At 42.1% G+C, this 14102-nt stretch overlaps 1 protein-coding gene across 1 annotated transcript in view; it reads left to right on the top strand.

Moving 5' to 3' along the window:
* The window catches only part of LOC118429879 (cytoglobin-1-like), a 28752-nt gene extending 14656 nt beyond the window's left edge, over positions 1-14096 (top strand). Inside the window, exons 2-3 of the mRNA XM_035840509.1 lie at positions 10178-10415; positions 13385-14096. Coding sequence (XP_035696402.1) covers positions 10178-10415; positions 13385-13645 — 499 coding nt within the window. The 3' untranslated portion in view covers positions 13646-14096. The remainder of the gene's footprint in view (positions 1-10177; positions 10416-13384) is intronic.
* Positions 14097-14102: the final 6 nt, after the last annotated feature.

Below are 14102 nucleotides of genomic sequence, written 5' to 3'. Positions count from 1 at the left end.
CCCTTTTCTGATGAGATCCTGTCATTTACTGCGCTGATGTTAAGATAGTGCAGAAGATGTGGTAATATTTCATGCAAATGAAAAGTTAATATGTTGCTTGTTCCTTTATTATGTAGTATAACTTGAAGAACTTACACGAAAGTATGGCTCGATATATCTTCCGATCTCAGTCCGCAGCTGTTAGCTCACGTTCATACATCCGACACGATGTGTTGTGCCTGGAGCATATAAAGCGCCCTGATGTCACAAATTTGTGCACATAAAAAACATCTTATCGGAAACACTTAGGTGCAAGCAACACAAACAAGGTCGTGGGTCGCGTCCTAACAACGCTGATATGACAATTACACGGTTTCGTCTCGTCACTCTCCACCACTCACAGGGTGGCCAGGGAAGCATTAGGGCCTTTTTACTGACGTAGAAGTGACATTAGCGCCACCCTTTCCAGTCAGGGTGACGGCGACAAGTACGTGACGTGCACGTTACTATCAGTGCGTTTAGGCCGTCGTTATTGTTGTTGTTTTTTGTGCAAGTGTTGATCCGTGAATTCAATGTGTTTGCCCTATACATAAAACTGATCTCGCCATCACCCGAGCGGACGGTAACGTTTGTTTTAAACCCGCTGGCCAATAAGATACCTTTGATTTGATTTAATTTTTATATATATAGCTTTGATATGCACATGGCTATCTGTGGGTTTGATTTTTTGAACAAACAATTGGAAACTACCAAGTGATCATGGCAGTCAATTTTACTTTCGAATCTCAAGTCCCGGTAGTTTTCACTCTGCTTCAATTCTTGGATAACGTCTCTCCAACAGGGCGTCAGTATTGATGAGGCAGATTTGAACCAGTTTTCCTTTCTTTTCAGTCTCGAAAACTCGTGTGGGTTTGCAGGAGGGTCATTGCCCTTTGATGGCACAGTTTGTGGTGAGTCTGGAGGACGTAAGCTACTTTCGATCAAGTTATACTCTAAGCAGAGGTTAGGTGAGGTTGGTGTTGATGTGTGCAGTTGTTAGGACTCGAGTGCTGAGATAACTCTCCTTGCTTGAAGGAAGCATTTATTCAAGGATATTTCAGTGATCACATCCTCACAAGATGCCTTACCCACGTCCCAGATATGACTTATTGTTACTATGGAAATATCAATGGCAGCTATTTACTGTCATTCGCCCGCGCACTGGCCATTTATAAAATCGCAATCACAACATACCACTACGTCACGACCCCCATTAATGATCAAGACGTTATCGGCCAAATGTCAGCTATTGTTCATAGCTAAGTGGGGAGGAGGACATACATACATTGTGCTTTCGGCCGGGGGAGCATACAGGAGCAATCACCGCGGAAGCCATGCGTTGGTTACTGGAGAGCCAACAAAGAGCGCCCCAGGACGAGGAAGTCAGTGTAGAATTCTGTATCTATAGAAGGATAACAAAATGGGTCATAATTTTTTTTTAAAAGCAGACTTTGTAGAGAATACATGTTCGTTTGTTACAGCCTTTTAGTGGCGTTTGATTCAAAATTCGAATCATTCAACCCTGATGAAAATGGTTTCTAGTTTGTTTTTGTAGCCAAAACTCATGCTCTTACTTTTGCCAGAGGAGGAACAAATATCGGACATCTCCATATCCATGGCTATCTCTCACTGTATAGCTAATTGGATTCTAAAGTATCCTTCTTGCGTCTTCTACCGTAAAAACAATAAATATCACTACAAGGATATCACTACAGAGCCATGAAAGCCGCCCAGGTAATGATTAATAGTCTATTAGTATTCCGATACCCCATGCGGGATGTAAAATGTCAAGTCAAATTCTATTTGCTTGAACATTAGCGGTATGTAGCCGGGCAGGCGGCCCTTTAAACGCCATTGGGATCTGGACATGTTACTGCACTAATAGGAAATAGAATAGAGGAAAGTGTAGGAACAGAAATAAAGATAACGTCATAGCCGTAAACTCTAGCTTCATTAGCTGAATTGTGATGCGTGATACTCATACAAATGTCACAGCACAGCTGTATAACCTGCCATAGACTATAAAATACACCTTCATTCAGCCTGGTTACCCGCAGTACATTCGACCAGCTTAGACTGAAACGTGACGATTCATTTAAGTTATTCTGCCCAGATCATTTAGGTCACGGGTTTTGGGACATTTTAACCTACTTTGAATCGTCGGTCCTTGACCCTTTGACACCGTCAAACAATAATTGCACCACCACGTACGGTCCTTCCCTTGCTTTGCCGACAGATCCTCATCGGCAGTGCTACTGATTGACTGGGACAGGCTAGTTGTTACTTGGTGGTTAGGTTCTGTGATTTCAGTTCAAGGTAATAAAATCGTGTATAATATTATCTAAGTCAAAATGACTCAGCTGGTGTATTACGCCGAAGGGCAGTTCCACTGGCTGTACAGATACAGAAGCAGATGAGTCCTAAACATAAAGTACAGTAATCCTACCTGCAGGTAGAAACGTGATCCTGGATTATACGTAATCAGGAATCCGGTGGGAGTATCATGATGAACGTCGTGTTTATTAGACTCCGTGCTTCTTTTAAAATCAGATATTGTCTATCAGTGGGAAGCAAGCTGGTAACAAAACAAGAAATGTGCTCCATTTGAAGACGTGCTTATCGACACTTACCAAATATTATGCAGTTTTCGTTTTTGAATAGCATAGAATTTGAAAATTGTGATTATTATTTGACTTCCTTGAAGGAATTTATAGAAAAATGTACATTGCAAATTCTGGTTGTTTCTAGTTTGTAGATTAATTTCCGCAACGGTTTTATTTATCGTTATCTACAAGAGACCTGACACATGCATGATTCAAAGCACAATGAAGCAGTAGTTCTCAAGTTTCCCTGCTATGTTGTTTCACCTACAGTGTCCTCACCCAAGAAAGTCTATAATACTTATATTAATAGGCTTGTGCGGAGGAAACGAGATCAGTCGTATTTCATTACATGTTTCTCAGTCAAGCTTCGCTTCAAGAAGGCGGCATAATGTCATCAGCTTTATTGCCCAGAGATAGCTATAATCAGGTTCCCATAACTTCATTATGTAACGAAAGAGTCGAGTAAGCTATGTCAAGGTAATAATCTGTACGTTTAAATACTGGGGATCATGTGACGTTTACATAATGTCAAGATGGCAACTATTGTTAGAATCCCAAGATACGTGTGAGTGTTCTTTGAAGTGTTTCCTCACTTTAACTCCCAAGAAATAAAGTTGAAGAACAAATAAATGAGATCATGCAGAAGACAGCATGCGGAAAGGTAAATGCTTCTGTAAAAGTATCTTTCTCATACGCTACTCCACAGTGTACGCTTGGTGAGGAAAACACCTCCCGTCTCGACATACCCACCGCTGATGTTAGGAGATCCGGACCAGGTTGTTAGCGATATGAAAATGGATTTTTGATTGAGACGAAATCCTCGGATACTCATTAGAAAGAGGAAATTGGCGTTACGTACTCAGCCACATCAGTCCCTAAGTGTATGAAGACGCCTTACACTCACTTATACATGGGTACTAAACCACGAGTCGGTGTACGATGTCAGTTCAAAAATCCTGAAATGATTGGTATGTTGTTGTCCAAGAGTGTCCTTTCTTTTGAAATAAGTTGTCCTACCAACTGAGAAAATATGAGTAACTGACTCGGAAAGACGGGAGAGCGTACACGAGTCCCCCGATAGCAGGGGCATCTAACGTTACAGGTCATGTGAAAGTTATACTTTAGTTTAGCATTAAAAAATTCATATACACGATGCATTGCAAGAATGCTGCATGAAATGAAAAAAAAAATTATATTTTAAGCAGCGAAGTATTTGGAGACTTTTTGTCAATTTTCACAAATGCATCTTATATTTCTAAATTCAATGTTTTACATGTCACAAGTATGTAAGTCCTCTCGTTTACCTCTCAGTTATCACTAGCATTTTGCATCAGTTATACAAATGAGGACATGATTAGCATAATGAGTATTGAAGTCTTGCTATAGAAGTCATGGGATTATCAGAAATCCGAAGTGATTATGCAAATTTGTATAGTTTATATCTCTCAATGGTCCTCTCTAAAGTATAAATATTACATGTTTGAATAGTCCTATAATGGAATGCATTTGGGTCTTAGAGATTTCCTCACAAATCATGCATCTTATTATATCAATCCCCATGCAAATTATCTTCATACCAAACACATCTGGCTACTGTTTTAGGATGACCCACAGCAATAATGTTCAACTTTACTTGACTTCCAAATGGCGCAAGAATTCCAAAACAGTATTCCCATGGCAAACCAATATCCCCATCTTCATCTTTGAAATCTTTATTAAAATACCATATTGCAGACTTTTGATTTAGTCAAGTCTGAATTGTGTTGGCATTTACATGTTCTCCTCCAGGGGGAATTGCACTAAAAGTTAAGTACAGCAATTTAAAAAGATATCATGGTTCAAAATTTTGATTGCTAACAAACGATTTTTATCAAATATCAAGGACCTCATGGAGGTAATAACGACCAAAGTATTTACATAGCACCAAAACAAATCGTCGTAAAAAAAATTGAATGCAATCACTAAAACATGAATTCCACAGATGCCGTCCCTGAAATTCAAACTCCATTTCGATGTCAATACGACATACCGGAAGGTTACGTGACCTCCAACGGAACACTCCAACTGTGCCAGTATTGACGTCACAGAGAACTAAACCCCATTACATAAACCTACAACTTCAACCACGTCACTTTTAGAGGGCACTCGGTGATGTAATTTGACGTGCCATTACGATATAACAGATCTGGGAAACACGAAAGGCTAATACATCAATAGAAAATAGATATCTCATAAATAATACAAAAAGCTGTGCTGTAGTTTAACTGTGGAAGACAACCATACCCTGTTGTTTTACCTCGGTGGAAATTGCTCTGACAGATGGAAACACTCTCGCGTTTTTCGGTGGTCTTTCTGTTGTTCACGGTCAACGTCACCCCATGCAAACCTGCACGGGGGACTACAAGCAGGAAGCCTTCACATGAATTTGAAGAAACTACTTCGTTGCGATTATATAGTACATTCTCCTACGCCGAGGGACCACGGTCGTCTCGAAACTCCTTGTGGTACATACAAGAGGCAGTTTGCCCTTGGATGTCTCTGCGTAGAAAAATGCGATTAGTAACGCGGTATGCAGAAGCCTCGACCCGTCTTTACGGCGACGCAATTTTCTGTTGAGGTGTTCAACATAACAAGGCTCAAAGGCCTTTCGAGGCTGAGCTTTACACTGTACAGAATGGCGATACCTAAAACAGTACTGTACTAGTTATATCTCTGCTGCACATCGTGATAATTGTGCTTCCTTACTCTTCAATGTCACTTCGGACATGTTTAGGATTCCAAAATGAGCTTATCATCATATATCGTCCAGTCAGCTCATGTACCTGTCGGGAGAGGAAGTAATCTACTCCCACAGTTTAACCACTGCGGACTGCTCCTCGTGGCAATCCTGAAATGTCAACGTGGGCGTTCCCGCTTTGTGGCAGACGTCGTAAGCTAATATTTGTATTCCCGTGTGTTACTTTGGCGTCTCATTGATTTCCCCCCATTGGATTCTTGGAGCATTTCCTCCTCTTCCAACTTCATAAGACCCAGAAAATAACGTTCTGTAAACGGCCCCACGTGGGCTGCAAGCAGAAGGCAATTATGGCGGGGATCCGGCCGCTGACGGTGAACGTGCAGCACCCCATGTCGTCACGTGACATCCATGATTCCTCCTGAGTAATCTCTTCAACTTTTCAATCACAAACTTTTTCTACTTTTAATCTTCAGCGCTGATTTGCGCGCAGACAGATTTTCCGCTGATTGGATCCGCTAAGTGAATTCAGCATGTAACGCTGATGATGCCCGAACGATATCACAATTTGATTAACCCCCGGGCTGTCACATATATGATATTACCGACGGATGACCAAAAACAGCCGCATTGTTATAAAGATGATGACTATGTTTCAAGAGATGGAGAAAACCCATAACAATAAAGATGATATAAATTCACAGTTAGACATAAGTGATTGACTATAACTTTGACTCACTTCAATTTATTCTTAGCCGTAGCAGACATATCAATGCGTGAGTCGCAGCCAAAGTACCATTCAACTTTGACACTAGAATTCGCCATTGTCGCTGTCTGTGCCAACATCAACCCGCGTCTCTACGTTGACGTTTTAAGGACACTTCTAACGACACGGCGATGGACTTCATGAGACACTTCATGTGCTGTAATGGATTGGAAAAGTGGATTTTCCATGAGAAATTGACACACAAACGTCATCTTCTCTCTCGGGCCAGGAGTAAAGATTAAAGGCTTAGATCCCAATTGCACCGATGCCCGTCAGGGATGTAGGTCCGTTCGGCCTCCGAGACTACAAATTGGTACTCCTCAAAAGATCCTTACCTATATTTTCGAATACAACCCCCCACCCCCCACCCAAAACCGCCTTGGTCAGCTAGTGATAAAGTAAAGAAAATATCATAAGTGGTCATTTATTGTATCTGCTGAGACAAATCTCAGACACAGTATTTGTTTTGCTATAGATCCCACGCCCCATGGCTCAGTGATTTCGCATCTACTCGCCTAGTCAGTTGTCTGCTTCCACACCGCAAACCATCAAGCCCCACACAAATCACGATATCTATTTGTCATGATTGCATCACAGCTGTCCAAATCCTGATAAGGTTCTTTCAGTGCAAGCAAAAACAATCACCCCAATATCCATTTCACTTAACTGTGCCGCCCTTTGGAATTCTTGTCACACAGAGACGTCGTACTGTATAAAAAAAATGTCTTCTCGCATTCCTTGCAGTTTTATTTCCACACTTATATACATTTCGTCACTACGTTTACTGACATTGCATACTCTATCAAAGATGCATCAATTAACGTACGAAGACGCTTAAGGTAGTATATAACCGTGGCTGAGGAGTTTTGGGGGCGTTTTAAAGAAAGCGAAAACTCTGCTACTTGAGTACTTACACATTAATGGTCAATTTTCGGTATGACGTACATGCATGTCTGATCTTTGATTGGCTCGTGGCTCCCATCAAATATCTATATATATATATCAAATATGTAGGTTCCTCAAGGCTCTGACCTTTAGGTGCTCTGATTTTTATGACCTAATTTTGCCGCACCGTCATCCAAACATGTGTGTGTATGCGTCTGTGTGTGTGTTAGACACATAAGTATGGTGCATTTCACGGTGGCATATGCTAGACTTTTTCGCTCATGACTTGAAAATCTGACGTAGCAACCGATGAAATTTAAGATGGATCTAAAACATTCCGCGGGACATGACCTAAAGCATTACTTTCTTTACAATATAGCACTTGTGTCTCTACTACTGTCTACTTGACAATTCTCCCCAACAACGTCACAGAGAGTAGCAGAGAGAAGTTATCACTAAGATAGGGTGCAACACCCTCGTAATGGTTGAATGCTTCAATATCCCACTGTTAATATCCTGTGCTATTGCATGTAGGCTCTGGCAATGATTCACCTTGCCTGGCTACTTGGAATGCAGATTAAAGGCGAACAGTCCTCCATATAGCTACGGCTTCCGTTTTCCCTGTTCGCTTTAAGGTCATGATTTTGCGCTATGTGGCGATGAATTGATCGTAAAACCCTGCGGCGAAGTGTCTATGCCCATAGTCCCGTTCACCCAATATTCTAATGGACCAGCATTACTGCAGACCATCGCTCTGAAGTCTCCACATACGTCATACTGTATGATAAGTATTGAGTTACCAAAATGCTGTAATGCTCAAATGAATGCTCTTCTGTACTTGGTACATGAATCACACCACCAAGCTATCGTATGACATACAAGCTAAAATATTAAGTAAGGGATCTGTATTACTTTCAGTTCACATGCAACAGTCAAACTCGTTACATACTAAGAGTTTGAACTGGAATGATATAAGCGAACAGACAACATCATCGTGTAAAACCTTCTTATATATTAGTACGTCATTTGAGTGCTATGTTATTGCTTCCACTGTACTAGTAATGTTCGATTCGCCTCTCGTATGTGGCCGATTATAACCCAGTTCTATCAACTCTAATCACAGTAATACTAGTGTAATGCTAGATCCCCTGCCCACGGCTGGACGGACCGCGCTATACGGTGGGTCGATTTAATCAGGCTACAGTAAACACACACTATTTTCGTGGAGGTGCAAAGTGCGAGAGCGCGGGGTGCGGGAAGACCAATATCTCGAAGCAGATGTACGGTCTTGCCTTGTGGTGCCCAGAAATGATTTGCTGTTCACAGTGCACAGTGTTTTACTTAAGGTAGACGATCAGGGGCGGGGTGATAACTGGAGCAGGCTTGGGCGCAAAGATAGTCACTACTGGTGGCAAACCAACAGTAGATATAGTTCTGTGGGTTTCCGGATGATGAATCTGGATAACCCAAAATGACTCGGGGCTCCAAAGAGAACCACAGACTGAATGCAGTTGCCTGTATCTTGGAAGAAGGGCTAAACAAACAAAAAACGGAATGTTGAATAGATGAAACAATCCCCACGAACTCCGTTCGCTCCACAGCCTGTTTTCAAAGTAATTGGCTGCATCATAACAGGCCGTCATCTGATCTCATTACTGCTGTAATCGTTATTATTATTACAGACCAGATCACCCAGGGCAGGCATTCCCGCCTCACTCCTGCCACGCTGCTTCAAACGCAGGAAGCTCAGAGCAGACATCAAAAGACAGTAAAGGTCAACTGTTTTGTGTTTTCTGTCTGCCCCCCCGAAGACCACCTGATAGACAGAAAATGACACAGGCCACAGCATAAAATAACATACCACATACAGAATTCTGCAGAAAGAAAAGCAACAAGAGGCCGACTGAATGACGTCACGGGTCAAATGTAAAACACCACATTCATTTAACTTGTTTACTTATATATATTCATATGAATAGTTTGGACTTCGGACTTGTTCTATTGTTGTTGGACTTTGAAACCCTCGTTAATGTTAGAGTTTCTCTGCTAGATACCATCCCGAGAGGCCATGCAACAATATTACAAAAACACAGATAGTTCTGACAAGATCATCAAAACAGTTACAATTATATAATAATTCTAAACAAATATAGGGTTACAATATGAATACGATATTGATCAATCTTGGTCTCAAAGCCTAGCTGACAGAAACCTCATCTATAGGGGGATAACTAGAGATTTCGGCAGAAAAGTCAAGGCTGATCTTTCATTTATTTGAATGTGAGGGTTAAGTCAGCTCCATTGTCCCAGGGGCGCTGCCTTCTGTCCATGCAATATGTCAGTTTTAATACTGAGCTTTTTCAGAGACACCACACATGACTGGAATATTTTCCAGGAAAATCTGAACTTTACTCTTGACATACAACAACAAAAGAACCGCCCCACTTCTTCAATTCACCTGGATTAGATACACTAATAGATTCCACAACTTTACAGATCTGTATGTGAACATCCTCGTTCCACTATTGTTCAGGTTTCGATAATCGTAATAGCCTTTATTGCATATTCATGCCCTATCGGGCTAAGTACAGGCATATAAATACAAAAGGTAGTAATACAGTACACTTGGGTTTTAAGACTAATCTAAAACATGGATTCTAAAACTAGTCTAACACATTTGTTCGGCTTCTCGTTTTTTAGTAATGTTAAATCTTGAGATGTGTTTGATAATGAATAGTCAGACAACGGCTCCACTTGGAATACAGTGCCATCGTCTGGAATCCGTATACCATCAAAGGGATACAGGCAGTGGAGGAGGTCCAAAGTACAGCCGTCCGAGTGACACTGAATGACTTCCGTCGGACTATTCTCCACGTCCTGCTGTCGCCTCTTATATCGGAAAGGAGGAGGAACACCTGACTCATCACTTTGTTTATAAACCCGTTAACGACCACGACCGTGACGATTACTATTGATATTACTAGTTTCTAGGCACAATGACGTACAAGGGAGCCACCAACACACATTGTAACCATACCAGATCCCAGGGGATGGCACTATGTTCCAAGTTGGGCCGTACCGGCGCTTAATTGAATAGATCACTGACCGAATATCTATGATCGACTCAATTATTCAAAGTATCCACAATCTTTTCTTTTGTTTGACCACCAGGTTGTTTAAGGACGACCCCCAGCTCATGGCCGTCTTCAATCAGAAATTCCGCCACCTGAGGGAGAGGGACGCGGACGTCTTGTACCAGGACGCCATCTTGGACGCGCATGCGGCGACGGTGATGGAGGCGCTGCACGAGGCCATCACCCATCTAGACGACTCCGTGTTCGTCATGAAGGTCTTACACGACGTCGGCAAGATGCACCAACGGTACAACGTCGATCCAAGCGTTTTCTTGGTAAGGACAGGTCACAGGCCGAACATTTCACTCGACTCAGGTGAAAATGAGTACCTGGCTTTTGTTAGGAACATCCTATCGGATGTGACGATATGTTGCAGGTCGCGTGTTTGAGAAGAGTCACACCTTTAGCACGATAAAGGGCACAATGCACTAGTCGAAAAGAGAAGGAGTCCATTGCGCTGTGACTGGTTCAAAGCTTACAGTCTGGTTCTGGCAGATTAAAAGGGGTTAGTCACCTGTTATGCATGTCAATTCTTCCACAAATCTCAAAAGATCAATAGATACATTATTCTCGTGATGCATGGAAGAAATATCTGTCATTCTGGTTCCTTTGTGCTGGTCCCTTGGGTTATTTCCCCATCCACACAAACATTAAGAATCCAGTTCATTGATGGGTCGCTATTATTAATTTGTAGTGTGTACAATAAAAGACACCTTTCCGGCGTGATCGATTTCACAGACATGGAACCATCGTCGATTCAATCTCCTAATCGTTAGAAAGATGGTTCAGAAAAACGTCTGGTGCAAGCTTGAGCTGTGTCTGTGTGATAAGTCGTTCCATGCGTCATTTGTAACTAGTCCACACGGCTGCTGGCTTGCGCAGTTGGTGTTCCACTGGCGTTTGGGCCAGCCGTGATTTCCGCAGCGTGTAGTTACAGCCATGCATCCATCAGGGCCAGTTTGCACCTAGGGCGCACAGACCTGTTCATTAACCTTAATACTGCAGCTTTATCTCCCAATAGGACTTTGTGACAGCAAACTAAGGCGTATGTGTGGCGTACATAGTAGAACCATACTAAGCTATAATAGGCCCTATTCGTCCTATTTCCCATTGTAAATGGGTGAACAAATTTACTGACACAGATATAGCCGAAACAACACCTGAGATGTACGTCACGGATATTGATCTAGGACAAAGATCAATGACCGCCGTGCATGATGCTAGGGTCATTGCCCGGTTTCGTTGATGACGGCTTATGCTGAGGTTATATTTCCAATCCGGGGCCCGGCCGGGTAGTTTCGGGGAACGAAATGTAGGATATGAAAGACAACAAACACACACAAATGTAAAAGAAATCATTCAAGAGCATAACTTGTGCATATTTATTGACATACACTTCAATTTTTCGTTTCCGCAACCAGCCCGCCGGGCCCCGGGCTCTATCGGCTTTTGATGCTGTGATTTCTAGTATGGCTTATGCTTGTTTCTGTTTGGTGTTTCTTCTGTCTACTTCTACTTCTGCTTCAGCAAGCAGAGGGGCCTGCTTTGAAGCACTAAAAGAAACGCACAGAAAACGGCACAAAAATAAATGAATAGATAATAAAAAAACGAGCTTAAGCCACACACCCGTATGATGAGGCGTCCAGTTAAATGACACTTGAAAGGTGCAGAAATTGTAGAAATTCATACATCTTCAGAAGGATTCATGCTTACACCGAGGCACCAACTCATAATCATGATCTCTCACTCATCAGTCTAAAATGCTGAAGACAATTTGCAAGATATACAATAAGATGAAAGATGAAAGTGATCTTTGATCCCGAAAATGATGGATGGCAGCAGTATCCCCAATCCATTTACTCTATCAGCTGGAAGAGAAGCAGATACGTGCACAAATCACGGTCTATTGCTTGCTTTAGAAGCTGCAGCTTGATGTACTCTAACTCATAACTTCAATAGTAGTTAAATGACTTCTAAAGTCCGGTAGCCTACCGTCTCACTACGGTGAGCTCATGAAAGCGCGCACCATAATAGGTGGAGAGAGTTTAGAAACGCAGACTTCAAATACCCAACCAATACATCTGCTTGGAGAGCTGCCAGAAAGTGGTCCACAGCCCGGGTCCCAGCCAGCAGTCCACAAAGTGGCACTGATATCATAAGCAGCTCCGTAGAGTGAAAGAACCTGCAAGCAAACTCTGCCAATGATACAAGAAGTAGGAGCTTGTGTGCAGGAAGGAGAACAGCTTGATATCCAACATCGCACACCTTTTCTTCCTGTTTTAATAGTTATCAGACCTGAGCCATGCAAACAGCTGGAATATCAAACACCTTGAACTTACTAGTTTACTTAGACTTACACTCTTGCTATATAACAAAAATCGAGATCTTCTCCCACCGCCCACTGTTCGCCATTGATATCTCCTCCTCAGCCTCCAAAATTGCACACCTGCCTGGGGGTGTAATTAGCTGCTCTTCAGAAAATGATATTGAAAAAAAAGACTCTCTGAGTGTGAGTTATATACATGCATATAAAATTTGTGTTAACGCAAGCAATCATCTGCCGTTACATATTCTCTGTAACTGCAAGTAATGTTGGATATGTACAGTAAATATGGACCATGACAAGCACAGTGAGCATGAACTACATGTAATCTGAGTTATGAAAATTCTGCTAGCGTGTCTGTAAGAAATGAAAACGTATACACTCAAATAAATACGTCGATATAATATCATATTGGCTTAGCTTGGTATCAAGGGTATTAAATGAAGTAATGTTTTCAATGAGCATAAAGGAATATTCATTCACAATCAAAGATAGACCAGTTTTTGTTATTCCAACCAGATAATCATTTTTATTTAGCGTTCATTGGACTTTAGATATGCATTTGAATTGATTGCAGTAATATTAGAAGTTGTACAAAATGAGGTGGACAGATCTGGTTTTTTGGATAACTCATTGGTAACTAGGTGGAAGTATATGAGTTTTGATCAGATATTGTCATGCATGCGCCTGTTCTTTCACCCATTTATCGTCAATTTTGCCAATATACTTGAAGTCACGCACAGATGTAAAACAACCAAAATATTTTTTGGGGATTCTTAGTAAAGAATCGGTCAATAATTTACATCTATCACAATGTATCGACATTGAATGTCAACACAGATATTGTTAAAACCTCACATGGTTATGACTGAGCTGTAGTAATTTCCATTGATTACTCATTACTGTCATTTGTGTCCACAGAAAGTAGAAAAGCCGTTCTTGACGGCCGTAAGTGAAGTCCTGGGCGACAGGTACACAAAGAACATGGAGGAGATCTACACCATCACGATCAAGTTCATCCTGGCGACGCTGTCGGAAGGCGCGACCATGGAGCTGACAGAGGACGAGCAGAAGAACCTGGGCCGGCTGTGGCGGCCGCCTGGCAGGGTGCACAAGTTTGTCAGACCCGAGAAGGTGGCCGCCATTGTAGACGCCCAGTCAGAAGAGAATGGCGTGCACTGATCAAATGGATTTATAGGATTAATACAGTTGAAGCTTGAACAAACCTCCGGGTTCGGTACGCAGTACTGGGCAAGCCTTCACTCGTTTTGTCTGAGACGTACGTAGGGAGCGAAAGCCGCTGTTCTAACCAACGCACCTGCGCTGTGTACGGATCATCATCATCTCTGGAGGAGGGATGGGAGGAGGCAGAAGACTGCTGATCTAGTGGGCCAGAATGCTATAGTCTCCTTGCTTTGTTTCGTTTCACGCTTTTCTTGAACTGAAGCTAAAAAAGAGTTATTGTCTTAGACTGGATTTATTGACAGCAATGGCATCAGCGCTAAGTTCACGATAGCTTAATGTCTTATAGTGTTAGATTTCGTTCACGGGGCGGCTTGCTATGAGTATCACATCAGTACTTACACCTTTGTCGCGCGTTTACGTCACTCACAATTAAGTCCTTCGATTTATTTCGGTA

The sequence above is a fragment of the Branchiostoma floridae genome, chromosome 1, assembly GCF_000003815.2.
Source record: "Branchiostoma floridae strain S238N-H82 chromosome 1, Bfl_VNyyK, whole genome shotgun sequence".
Lineage (NCBI taxonomy): Eukaryota > Metazoa > Chordata > Leptocardii > Amphioxiformes > Branchiostomatidae > Branchiostoma > Branchiostoma floridae.
The sequence above is the reverse complement of the archived record's forward strand: the minus strand, read 5'-3'. Positions and strand labels throughout refer to the sequence as shown.